General features: G+C 32.2%; 1 protein-coding gene across 1 annotated transcript in view; it reads right to left on the bottom strand.

Annotated features, from left to right (window-relative positions):
• Window positions 1-14113, bottom strand: part of LOC140675677 (uncharacterized) — a 75877-nt gene that overhangs the window by 55891 nt on the left and 5873 nt on the right. Inside the window, 1 exon segment of the mRNA XM_072910294.1 lies at window positions 9416-9567. Within this exon segment, the coding sequence (XP_072766395.1) occupies window positions 9416-9567 (152 nt within the window).

Genomic DNA, 14113 nt, shown 5'->3' with positions numbered 1-14113 from the left:
TTCAGAGAGCTTTTTGTATGACATTTACTTATTAGATGAAACGCTCAGTTACAAATGTAACTACACTGATTTGTCGATTAAATCATATGACACTCTAATTCATACTATCTTCCTAAGAAAGAATTATTCACGGATATTATTTTTTTTATTTACTAATTATTTACATCTTTTCTTTTTTTCACTCAATATTATCATCTCAATCAATATTAATTAAATATTTAATTAATTATTAATGTATCTATGTCAAACTTTTTAACGAATTATTACAAGTATCTATGTCAAACTTTTTTCACTAGATACTAATATTTTCAGATTATATATGTCTTTAGATTACTTAATTAAAAAAAATATGTTTAAGTTTTGCTTGTAATAGAAACTATAATGCAGCAGATGCTGTTCTTAGTCATATACGATTCTTTCATTCAAACGAAATTACTCAGAAAAGATTAGTATGTTGTTGGAATAATTGTTAAGTATTTTTAATAGTCTATCATAACTTTTTTTTGCTGTCGATACTGGCTGGGACAGGTTTAGCCTTGAAAATATCTTTTTCATTCCTTCAGACTATTAACGTAATTAAAGAGTTTTCTTCATATATTCTGAAGATATTTGTTTCGCAAAATGGAATGTTGTTAAATGGATTAAAATTAATAATTCTCATTATGAAAATAGCATGTTGATTGTTATAAAATGGGAAAGAAATAAAAATCCTCAATTTGGTTGTATTTATACAATATCTGTATCTGGAAATAATATTGTACATTTTTTACTTAAAAAACTTACTACAGTAAATTTCAATACTCACTTCCATGCTAATGAAATTAATTTTACTGATCAATGGTATTACTTAAAATTTCAAGATTTAACTATCCATTTAGCAGCCAACATCCAAGTTACTGCTAATAATCTAAGATTGGTTCCGTCTTGTTTTATTTTTCATTAATTTAATTAATTTTTCTATTAAATACTGCATTTTTTATAATTTTTATGATTTTGTAATTGATTTGTATTGTAAAAAGAAAAAAAATATGTGTGCGTGCGTGCGCGCGTGCGTGTGCGTGTGCGTGTGCGTGTGCGTGTGCGTGTGCGTGTGCGTGTGCGTGTGCGTGTGCGTGTGCGTGTGCGTGTGCGTGTGCGTGTGCGTGTGCGTGTGCGTGTGCGTGTGCGTGTGCGTGTGCGTGTGCGTGTGCGTGTGCGTGTGCGTGTGCGTGTGCGTGTGCGTGTGCGTGTGCGTGTGCGTGTGCGCGCGCGCGCGCGAGCAATAATCTGTATTATATATTATGTTATACATATAATATATATCATTATATTATATAATTATTAAATATGTATTAATATGATAAAACATTATATCAAATAATATAAATTTATTTATTACATTATATGAACCTTTACTTTATTGTATCACGAAAAAAGATCTTAGATCAAGAATAACATAAGATTCCTGGTATTCTACATATTCTTTTATCGCAAGAATAGAATAAGAATTCTTTCAGACTAGTATATTCTTAAATCTAAAATATTATGAGATTGCTTCTAAAAATTAACGGGATAACACCAAGCTTATTTTATTCTAGATTTAAGAATTTTCCATTCAAGATTAAAATATTGTTTCTTCAATAATAAATATGATTATCGCTATATCGATCCTAGTTTATGATAGATTGAAGAGTAATAACATTAAATCAGGAAATCTTTTCTGTGGGTGTAGGTTTAAATACTATTCTTGGGTTCAGTAAAAGTTTTAATCAGTCGTATTGTTGTTAAATATGTTATGCTACTAAAAAACAGATACAATATATGACAGTAGAAAATTGCAAAATTTTAAGGACAGTTGATAATTATTTAGAACATGCTTCCGAACATTCTTTTGGTGTAATAGAAAAATGCATTGTCAACGATATCCCTGGGTATCACGTGATAAGTAACGCGTCTGTCAATCCCATGCACGATATACTTGAAGGCATTTGTCGCTATGATATGGCTAAAATTTTGAGCAATCTCATTAATAAACATAAGTTTTTTACTATAGAAATATTAAACGAAAGAATTTGTACTATCAGTTCAAGTTGTGATAAAAACGTAACGTCCTGTTTTAAAACATGAAGCTATAAAAAATACAAAAATTATTCTTTCTGCTTCGGAAATGCATTATCTTGTTGATAATTTGGTTATTTTTGTTGCCGATTTAGTCCCTATAGAAAATCCGATATGGAAACTGTATCTCATGTTGCGTCGAATCACTAAATTGTTTTATTCGATATTATTTCTGATAAAATAATAGATTTTTTTTTCATCCACTGTTCGCAATACTTGAAGTTTTACTTGAAGCTTTTTGAGAGTAAACTCAGACTAAAACATCATAATTTACTACATTATGGTCAACTTATTCGTAAATTTGATCCATTAAAGTATATGTCTTCTATTCGTTTTGAAGGCAAGCATAAAATGTTTAAGAATAATATAGTAAAGTGGTTACATCATACAAGAATCTACCTTTTACTTTTAGTGTTAGGCATCAATTATATCTTTGTAATAGATTCATTAATGATGAAGGTTTTTCATTACAAGTGATTAAAGGAGCGATATAATTAAAAATATTTTTAGTTGAAAATTTTGATAATATTAAGCAGATTCTACCTTCCGAGTCATTTTATGATTATGATTCAGTTTCATAGGTTAAAGTCAATGGTACATTTTACGCAATCAATAATATTATAAATATGAGTAATAACTTTCATTTTTCATTTGCAAAAATTAAGCTATACTAGTAAATTCTTTAAAAGAAATTTATTTTCTATGTCAAACATATTCAAATGTTTGTTATTGCAATCATTTTCAATCATTTGAAGTAAAACAAAGTAACAATTGGATTATAATACAGCAAAATATGCTCGTAGATTATAAGGTTTATAAAAAACATTTCTCATCTAATGAAAAAAATTATATTCCATGCACATTTTTTTCGTAGTGTAAGCTTACTACGCTATAACCATAATAAAGCAAATACCTTTCGAAATTGAATTCAAAATAAAAATGTTACCTTATATGTATAAATATATATGTACTTAAAAAATATTAATAAGTATAATAATTATAGAAAATAAATGCTATAATTTATTTCAAACTGTAATTTTTTTACTAAATGATTATTGAATAACTGACTGATTTTCTTATATTAAAGTTTCGTTTCTTAATGACAACTTGCATTATACTTGTCTATATGCACAGAAAATTGACTTCAAATTAAAAATTATTATGATGTCTATAGTAATTGCGGACCATCACAGGACCATGTTAAAGTGCTATGTAAAACTGTAAATATTACGACAATTTACGCAATTTTTACAGTTTTACATAAGACTTTATTTTAAAATGGCCCTATGATGATCCGCACCTATTACACATTATAGTAATTTTTAATATAAAATTTCCTCCGTGTAACAACATTTATTCAACTTGAAGTTTAATATATAAGATGAAATCAATGTAAAATAAATTTGAAGTTAGTTTTAATTATTTTGAATAAACGATCTGTTATCTTACAATAAATTTCTAATAAATTCATGGAATATTTACTGAAAACAATCTTATTTTTATATCTAATAAAACAAACATTAATGTGGGGAATTATTTTTGTGTAAAAGATGTTTTATAAAGAATATATATTTAATTTTGTATTTTTATGTCGTATTGTCATATTAACCGTTATATTCAAAATTTCCGACCGTCGAACATATGTTTTCGATGACGATGTTTTGTACGCGACTTCCTAATACACAATAATAAGGACAAGCTCGAAAGACAAAGCGAATCGAAAAATCGAAAACGAAGAGAAAAAGGTTGAAGTCGAACGGTAAACGCGAAACGAGAAAGACATGCGTGAGAAACATTATCGTCTTTCATTTGTAATTCTTTTATAGATCCTTAATAAATAATTTTATTAACGTGATAACACCTTGTGTAATTATTAAATATTTGAAATTAAACAAAATCTACAAATTTTTGGGGGGCCTTTCCGGGATCAAGGATCAAAGTGAGGGGAGATTTGTTTTATTTTTTTTCTTTTTTTTCAAAAAGAACAAAGACGACGATTGATGAGAGACGATTTTCTCGAGCCGTATGTGCTGTGGGTTAACGACGAAGAATCACCAGGTGCGTGAATACCTGAACAGAACGTTGATTGCGGTGTTGAAAAAACGACAAAATCGTGTGTGTGTGTGTGGCAAATAGACGGGAAGCTGCAAATCACGAGTTAAAGACAAACGAATACGAAAACTACATAGTGTGTGCTGACGGCGAATATTTTGTGACGACATGTCAGATCCAAATGCTTTTAACGTAGCTCAGCTTAAAGACTTTTTGAGGGATCGTGAACTGTCTACGACGGGAACAAAGGCCAAACTTGTCTCTCGATTGATGGAAGCGGATCCTTCGGACGGATGGATGATTGAGCGAGACGAGGACGATGCTGGCGGCAGTGATCATTACGAAGATCATATCGGCGAGAGATCGAGGTTTACAGACGCGAGAAAGATATTGCTAAACGCGAACTAGAGCTTGCTAGACGTGAAATTGCTTTACTGCGTGAGTGTCAGAATATGAATTTTATGAATCGTGGACAGCGAGAAGAGGAGGTGGACGTGGGTAATGACAATGACGTAAGAAGAGCATCTTCAAATACACGACTGAATTTGACAGCGATCACGGATTTGTTGGCGAATTTTGACGGTACTTCCAATGATTTTGACACATGGGAGAGGCAAATAAAACTTTTAAAGACGACGTATCAATTAGAGAGCGACCCGGCAAGAATTTTAGTCGGAATGAGACTAAAAAAAGAAAGCTCTCGAGTAGTTCCATTCAAAGCCTGAGTTTATCAGTATGAGTTTTGACGCTGTTATTGACGAATTAAAATTGATGTTCCGTCATAAGCAAAACAGAGTGACGACCAGGAGGACATTTGAAGCGCGTGTCTGGAGGAAGGATGAGACATTCCGCAAATATGTACATAAGAAGATCATTATGGGCAATCGTGTACCGATTGAGGCTGCGGAAATGATGGACTACATTATAGACGGTATCCCCGAAAATGTGTTACGTAATCAGATGCGCATACAACGCTTCCAAGAAACGGAATCATTATTGGCAGCGTTTGAAGCAGTAACATTGCGAGATTATTGTGCAGGATTGAGTCGATCGGATGGACGTGGCGGCGGAACTGCGGTGAGCGGGCGAGATGGCGGGAGCGGCCGAAACGAAGGGAAGAGTAACGTCGACAGCGGCGAGAAGAAAAAAACGGTGTCAAACGTCAAAAGGTGTTTTAACTACGTGCGCGATCATATTAGTGCGAATTGTCCGTCGAAAAGTTTAGGAATTAAATGTTTTGAGTGTGGAGAATTCGGGCATATCGCGTCGAAATGTTTAAAAAAGAAAGATGCACTCAAAAATTCTTGCGTTGTAGCACAACCTTCGCGTAAAAAATATACTAAAAATGTTCTAGTAGACGGCATAAAAATCGAAGCGCTAGTAGACACGGATAGTGATATTTCTTTGATGCGTGCGGACGAGTATATAAAGCTAGGTTCACCTCGATTTCAAAAAACTGAAATTCGTTTCTCGGGCGTGGGATCTGACGAAATAGCCGCGCTAGGAGAATTTCGAGCAAAACTTACAGTCGATGAACATTCTTATCCGACCCTTATACGAGTCGTTTCGGATATAATATCTCGACAGAAATTGATTATTGGCACTGACTTCTTAGACACAGTAGAAGTTAATGTTAGGCAGGGTGCGATAATAATTAGTCCGATTTGCAGGGAGGCAACCGAAGATTATAATGTAGGGGACATATTTCAGATCGATGTAGAAGGCGCACACGAAGCTGGTAAAACGGATATTTCATATTCAGGATGCCGAGCATAAACGTACCATTACGACGCTGATTGAAAATTATAAGCCAAATAAAATGCGCAAATAAAACTCAACATAAGGATGACTATCGTTTTAAAAGATGACGAACCTGTATATCAGCGAGCGAGGCGCTTATCGCCATACGAGAAAACCATTGTTAATAGCGAGATTGTAGAGTGGGAGAAGCAAGGGATTGTTCGCCCTTCTACTTCCGATAACGCTAGTCCGATTGTTTTAGTAAAAAGAAAGGGACGGCTCACGTCGATTACAGATTGTTAAACAAAAAGATAATAAAAGATCGTTATCCTTTACCTCTCATCGAAGATCAGTTAGATATGTTGCAGGGAACAAAAGTCTTCAGTACGATCGATTTAAAGAATAGTTTTCTTCATGTTAGAGTTGACGAATCGAGTATAAAATACACTGCGTTTATTGTACTTGATGGTCAATACGAATTCTTACGAATACCGTTCGGACTTTATAACTCACCTTCCGTTTTTCAGAAATACATTAATGCAATTTTTAAAGATTTAATACGAGACGAAATAATGTTAGTTTATATGGCTTAATTGTACTTTCTGACGATAGTGAGGGCGGTTTAAGAAATTTAAAACGCGTATTTAACACTGCAAGTCAAGCCAGTTTGATAAATTGGAATAAGTGTTGTTTTTTAAAGAGAGCAGTCGAATTTCTTGGACACACGATAGACAACAGTCTTGTTCGACCATCTGAGCGTAAAACTGAGGCGGTGAAACATTTTCCTGAACCTAGAATTATACGACAGGTACAAGCATTTCTGGGTTTGACTGGATACTTCCGGAAATTTATTCTGAAATATGCTACTATCGCGTTATCTGATTTATTGCGGGCTAATGTTAAGTTCTGTTTTGGAGCGGCCGAGAGAGATGCGTTCATACAATTAAAAATTCTTTTAAGCGATAGACCTATATTAAGTTTATACCGTATAGGTGTCGATATGGAATTACATACGGACGCGTCAACATACGGTTACGGGGCGATTCTTTTACAGCGGAACAGCGAAGACCGACTATTACATCCAGTTTATTATGCAAGCGGAAAAACGACACCCGCAAAAGAGAAATATTCGAGTTATTAATTAGAGGTTCTTGCAATTAAGGCGCTTAAGCGATTCCGCGTGTATTTGATCGGAATACCCTTTAAGATCGTGACGGACTGCCGTGCGTTTGCACTCACGATGAATAAAAAAGATCTCTGCGTGCGCGTAGCTCGATGGGCGTTGTTGTTAGAAGAGTTTTGTTATACTATAGAGCATCGACCGGGAAGAAGTATGTTTCATGTGGATGCTTTAAGTCGAAACCCACTTCCACCTTGTTTGACCATCGATGAATGCGAAGAAGAATTGACCGCTCGATTGAAAAGAGCACAAAATCATGACGATGATGTGAAGAAGATTTTAGATGCGTTGAAGCAAGGGCAGCTAAGCGATTACATTTTACGAGGCGGACTGTTATATAAGGAAATTGACGATGACATACGACTTGTTGTTCCTAAGTCGATGCAGATGCAAATAATTTGAAGAGCACACGAACGAAGTCACTTTGCGGCCGGCAAGACGGAAACGCTAGTAAAAAAAGACTACTAGATTCCGAAATTACGACCTAAGGTTGAAGCGGTTGTACACAACTGTGTTGCGTACATTCTGGCTGAGCGAAAACAAGGAAAGCAAGAAGGTATGCTTAACCCGATCGAGAAAGGCAGCGTTTTATTAGATACCTTCCATATCGATCATCTGGGTCCATTGCCATCAACGAAGAAGAGCTACACTTATATTTTCGCCGTAGATAGATGCTTTTTCCAAGTTTACTTGGTTGTATGCGACTAAGTCGATGGGTACTACGGAAATCATAGATCGATTGAAAAAACAATCTATTATTTTTGGGAATCCTAGAAGAATTGTTTCGGATAGAAGCACCGCATTTACCTCGAAGGAGTTTGGAGAATACTGTCGAGCAGAAAGTATCAAACATTCGTTAATTACAACAGGAATACCGCGAGGAAATAGCCAAGTCGAAAGATTAAATAGAACATTGATTCCGTTACTGACGACGATGTCTGCCATCAAGCCCGGAGAATGATACAAATATTTGAATACAGCGCAACAGTGTCTGAATACTACACCGCACAGAAGCATTGGAATGACGCCTTTTCGCCTTCTATTTGATGTCTATCCACATCTTCGTGATGATCCTGACATAAGAAGTCTTTTACAGAGTGAGCAGATTGAATCGTTCTAGGATGACCGAAACGAATTGCGAAATTACGCAAAAGAGAATATTATTAAAGTTCAACTCAAAAATAAAAAGCAATACGATAAGAGAAAAAAGGAAGCAGTTTGTTATCGAGAAGGTGATCTCGTCGCAATTAAATGAACGCAGCAAGGCCTTAGGCTCAAATTGTCTAATAAGTATTTCGGACCGTATGAGATTACCAAGGTTCTACACAATAATCGGTATTTGATGCATAGGGTTGGAAAGCATGAAGGACCCTTCCAGACTTCATCGGTCGCAGATTTTATGAAACCTTGGATAAACAGCAGTGAAGATACATTCGGAGACGATTCTAGAGATGAAACGGATGAACATTCAAAGTGACTGTTCAGTCAGGACGGCCGAATATGGGGATATTTTTGCGTAAAAAATATTTTGTAAAAAATATATATTTAATTTTGTATTTTTATGTCGTATTGTCATATTAACCGTTATATTCAAAACTTCCGACCGTCGAACATATGTTTTCGATGACGATGTTTATGTACGCGATTTCCTAATACATAATAATAAGGACAAACTCGAAAGACAAAGCGAATCGAAAAATCGAAAACGAAGAGAAAAAGGTCGAAGTCGAACGGTAGACGCGAAACGAGAAAGACGTGCGTGAGAAACATTATCCTCTTTCATTTGTAATTCTTTTATAGATCCTTAATAAATAATTTTATTAACGCGATAACACTTCGTGTAATTATTAAATATTTAAAATTAAACAAAATCTACATTAATTTGAAAGGAGATAATGCTTTATTATTTTGACAATCAGACGCTAAATTTTAAACAAATATTTAGTTCATTTTAAGTGTATGAAAAAGTTTTTCACGAAACATTTAATTAAATTTAAGTTAATTTTTTATTAACTTAAAGAAGCGTTTATTAAAATTTAATTTGTATATTGCTTAAACTGAACAATTGTTTATTGAAATCTAGTTAATAATTATTCAATTTTAGTAACACAACATTAAAAAATAGTAAATAAAATAGTTATATAAATAAATATTTTTTACATTTTACTTTATTTATTTTGAATATAATAAATAATTTATTACTTTTTAGCAGACAGTCTCTCATTCTATACAATATTTTTATTTAATTCCAAATAATTGGTCATTGGTACTATTTAACTAAATTATTTATTTAAAACAAGTTATTTTTTTTTGGATTGCATACTTTTTTTCAGTATATTAGAATACCTGGCATGTAGAATTTGTAGCAGCTTAGTACCGGAAATATCGCCATACCATATAGCACTCGCAATATGTGAAGTGTCCTTATGGTGTTCGACGTTCTCTTGCTCGTACGATGATGACGAGGGTTGTTGGAGCACGTGTGGAACTACGAACGTCTAGAACTCGACTGCGCGCAGTGATGCCTGACGCGGCTCACGCTCTGTATAACGCACACACAAGCGCAAGCCGTGTATATGTGGCGCCAAGCATGCGCACATATACAAAAAAATATATATATATATCTATCAAAAAATATGTATTTGCTGTTTCAGATTTTTACTTTGTTGAATATTATATTCTATTCTATGCGTGTGTTTAGATTGACATTGTATCCCTTTACTTGATATTCTTGGTGCAAATGATTTCTTCCGATCTACAAATTATATATACGCAAAACGAAGTAGCCTTTGTGCAAAATCTAGTATACATGTTGAGAGAGCTTATCGTACCCCGGATTATGGCATGTGGGAACATCGAAGTCGATATAACGATAGAACTTTAGAAATTCATGCCAGCTCTATCGGCATCGCCAAGAGCGCACTGGAGGCAATCGATACTTGTAATTCATTCGGAGAAAAGGGCTTGTCCTGGTCCGTGATGTACGCAAAGTTGGGAAATAACACGTTACTTGTAACATCGTTACCGTTACAGGTACTTTTTTTCAGTAACTCTAACGGTAACGGTGTTACAAATTTTGTTTGTAACGAAAAAAGTAACTTTATTACATTTTTCGATAGCGAGTAACGAAATTAACAGCTACTTTTATCGTTACTTTCCAGACAGCACATGTCTTTAAAAGATGCTTAAAAGACAACTTAAAGACATCTTATTATCTTTTAAATATCTTTAAGATGATATAATTTCAAATTAAAGGTGATCTTTTGGCCTTTCTGTGTTGTCTGGGATTTTTTTCAAATATACTTGAATATATTATACTTTTTTTCGAATATAATTTTCAAATAAAGAAACATAGATATTTTTCGTTTCATGCATATGCGCGCATTTTATATAGTACATGTAACATATACATATAGATACATCTGCACATATCCGTAAAATGGAACTTAGGGATTGATAAAAGTATTGAAATGCAGTATCACATAGAAACTGCTGGAATCTCTTCCTAGTATCTTTCTATTTTGTAAAAAAAACATTTAAGTAGACAGATAATTCAATGATTAGTCAAGAATTCGATATTATGAAAATTATTGTATTGTGTTAGAATTTAAAAAATAAAAAAGAAATTGAAGAGACGTGAAGAAAGCGATTTTGACAATATTTACAAATCTGTTGAAAGTAAACTATAACAATAAAAAAATTATTTTATTTACATTTACAGAATCTAAAAGAGTTTAAGAAAGCTTGTTCACACTTTTTTTTTAAAAGTTTGTCTTATTTAAAATAATTTATTATTACCAAAATTATTACACTCTTTATATAAATAGCACTATCACAATTATTTCATTTTGATTACATTAATGTAAAATAATGTTTAAAAATTTTTAATGTTTAATGTAAAAATTTGAATAAACGAAAACGACATTATTATTGTAAGTGGATTCCATATATGTATACATATAGTGATTTTTTCGTTTATTTCTCAAAGATTCAATAAAATAATTTTATTATAAATGAATAAATTTTGAATAAAATTGTCTTTAATTTTTATTCATAGTAGAAATTATAAATATCATAAAATATACCATTTATAATGACATAATTGCGAGAATTTAATTTTTAAAAATAATTTTTAAAAATTATAATTTTTATTATGAAAAAAAATATTGTATATATACTTATATAAATAGATAATATCAGGACTCTCTTAAATATAAACTAAAAACAATAAATTATAATAGGCAATAGAGAGCAAAAAATATGTCGTAACGTCCGCATTTATTGAAATTATATTTAATTCGCTTAACATTGTCGTTTTTTTCGGAATAACATCGATTTTACGTTAACTTTATGTATTTGCGATAAATAATTCCAATAATAATAATTTTTTATCTAAGCTGGTTGCGACATATATGAGTACGCTTTATTTTTTGTTACTATATATAATACACTTTATTATTGATTTATTATATTATTCGTTAATTATTACCTATCCCGTACGTTATGACATATTTTTTGCTCTCTATTGCCTATTATAATTTATTGTTTTTAGTTTATACTTATATATATAATTATAAAGTACACAGAAAACTATATAAATATTACTTAAAACATTTTTTATGTGTCTCATTGTTTCAACAATACTCATTTAGTCACATAGCATGGATGATCACGAATAGCGTATATATTATATATACAGAAGTGTTTAAATTAATTTTTGAAAATGATATTTCGTAAAATAACTTTATTATATATGATTGAATGCGGAAAAAATAAGCTTTAATTTGGTGAAAAAAAAATTAACAATTTTTGAAAAAATATGGATGGTGGGGGTTTTTTGAAAAAAAAAATAAAAATAAAAAATTTTTTCTCATAACTTTAAAGTACTCTTCAAACCGTTAAATTTTCATTTAACAATTTTTTTTCTATCTCTTATTGTTTCGACGATATTCGACTTTGAAAGAAAATACCGCTTTTTTTCAAAGGGGTGTTTCATCTCCTAAATATGAATTATAAAACGTATAAAAAATAGGTGTCTCTTAGATTTTTGTGTTTAACAACATATTTTAAAGAGAATTAAATCGATGTCGGACAGTTGTGACACTTCTCTTGTTAGTCTCTCGCTCGCCGAGATCTGTTTGTCGGAACGGCCGCAAATAGTTGGAAAATTAAAAAAGGGCGCATCGCGCCTCCGCTTTTGCCCGGCTGGTGTTCGCCGAATGGTTGGTCGGGATATAATAACGGGGGATGTCTCGTTACACACTTGATTGATTTAATTAAATCATTGATTTAACTTAATCATGTACAATTTTAAGCATGTACAAATAAATAATTGCTCAACAATTACAAAGCGTAGCTCCTATTGCCCAATTTCTCTCCTTTGATTGATTTAATTAAAACTTTTGGAACAATACCTATGTTATAAAAGAATTATTTTGAAATAATTTTCATGGAAGTTTCTTTTGCATAAATATAAAATATATAAATATATAAAAGGAACGCAACGCCAATTTGCCCCTGGTTTCAACGAGTCCCGGTCTCCCCTAAAACTTCTAATGGTTAATTTATAATAATTTGTAATATTGTTACGCGTCCGCTGGATCGATATATAATGCAACCCGCGCGACGTAACCGTTCGGCTATTACTTTCGGACTCACACTCGTAAATAATAAACAACACACACTTTAATAATGATAACCTACCAACATGGAAATTATACAAAAGTATGAAATATAAATAACACGAATACTTGGCGGTTGGAGCATAAAGAAAATAGTTTTATTAAAGTAAATAAATTATATCGAAATGTAATAACTATATTTTTAATAACTAATATTGAGTACATGGGCGAAGAAAAACTTAACGTAAGTGATATCCGTCCGATTGATACAAATGTCCAGTGCGCATTCGTACGTTTTAATCTTCGCTGAGATTCTCCTCAGTGCAAATTAAACTTGTACGAATAAATGACGCAGTGTTTGATAAACATGAGCATATGACGTAAAATGTGACAGATTGACTGCGGTCCGAAATCTGCTCACGGTGCTGACAATCTATAATACACGCAACGTTAAATATAGATTTTCAGCCCCGCAAACGCATGTAAGCGGATTATATAGACCCCAGTCTATATCATATAAAATACACAGGATAACTTGTATTTATTATTTCGTGATAAGTGAAAATGTGTACATAATTACAGATTTAATTCTACATTTCGCAAAAATCTATAATAAAATAAGTATCTCGTGAAATGTTGAATAATGAAATAATAAATTTAAATACTTTATTTCTTTTTTATTACTTGAATATTCAATTTATATGCAAATATAACATTTAAAAATAATAATAATAATAACCTATTTTTCTCTAATAATATGTACCATAGTTTATATAACGCAAACTATTTTGAAGAATAATATAAGATAGAAAATTTTAACTTTAAAAATTTTTTGCTTTTATGATTATAATAGTAAAACAAAATAATATAAAATAATATATATTCGAATTTCGTGAAGCAGTCAACTTGAAGGATGACCTGATTTGTCCACATAGATTTTTTATGGAATCCTGTGGTCCGTCATCCCGTCATCCCCATAGACATTATTGACTAACAGTAATTTCTATATGTATTCTTGGTAAATATGCATAAGTACTACCCTAAAGAAAACTCAAATTTCTTTTATTGTAATCAACAAAACTAGTGCAAAGATAATATGTACAAGTGTTTTTATGAAGATGCAAGTCTTTCTGAAGAAGTTATGACGATGAAGAATACTAATATTCAATTTCGAGATATGCGAATTTCAAGTACTAATAAATTTGATTTTTATTTGCATAGAATAATATAAATATAAACGAGGGAATATTTTCATAACATACACACACACACACACACACACACATACACGGGGGGGGGGGGTACAAGGGGGGCCTTCGGCCCCTTTCCCGCATCCACTCCGTGCACCTCGCTTCGCGTAAAAAGTTGCAAACCCATATAAACTTTGCCTTTGCTTGCAATGTACATGTGAAACAAGGTGGAC

This window comes from Anoplolepis gracilipes, unplaced genomic scaffold (assembly GCF_047496725.1).
Source record: "Anoplolepis gracilipes unplaced genomic scaffold, ASM4749672v1 Contig20, whole genome shotgun sequence".
In the NCBI taxonomy this organism is placed as follows: Eukaryota; Metazoa; Arthropoda; class Insecta; order Hymenoptera; family Formicidae; genus Anoplolepis; species Anoplolepis gracilipes.
The sequence above is the reverse complement of the archived record's forward strand: the minus strand, read 5'-3'. Positions and strand labels throughout refer to the sequence as shown.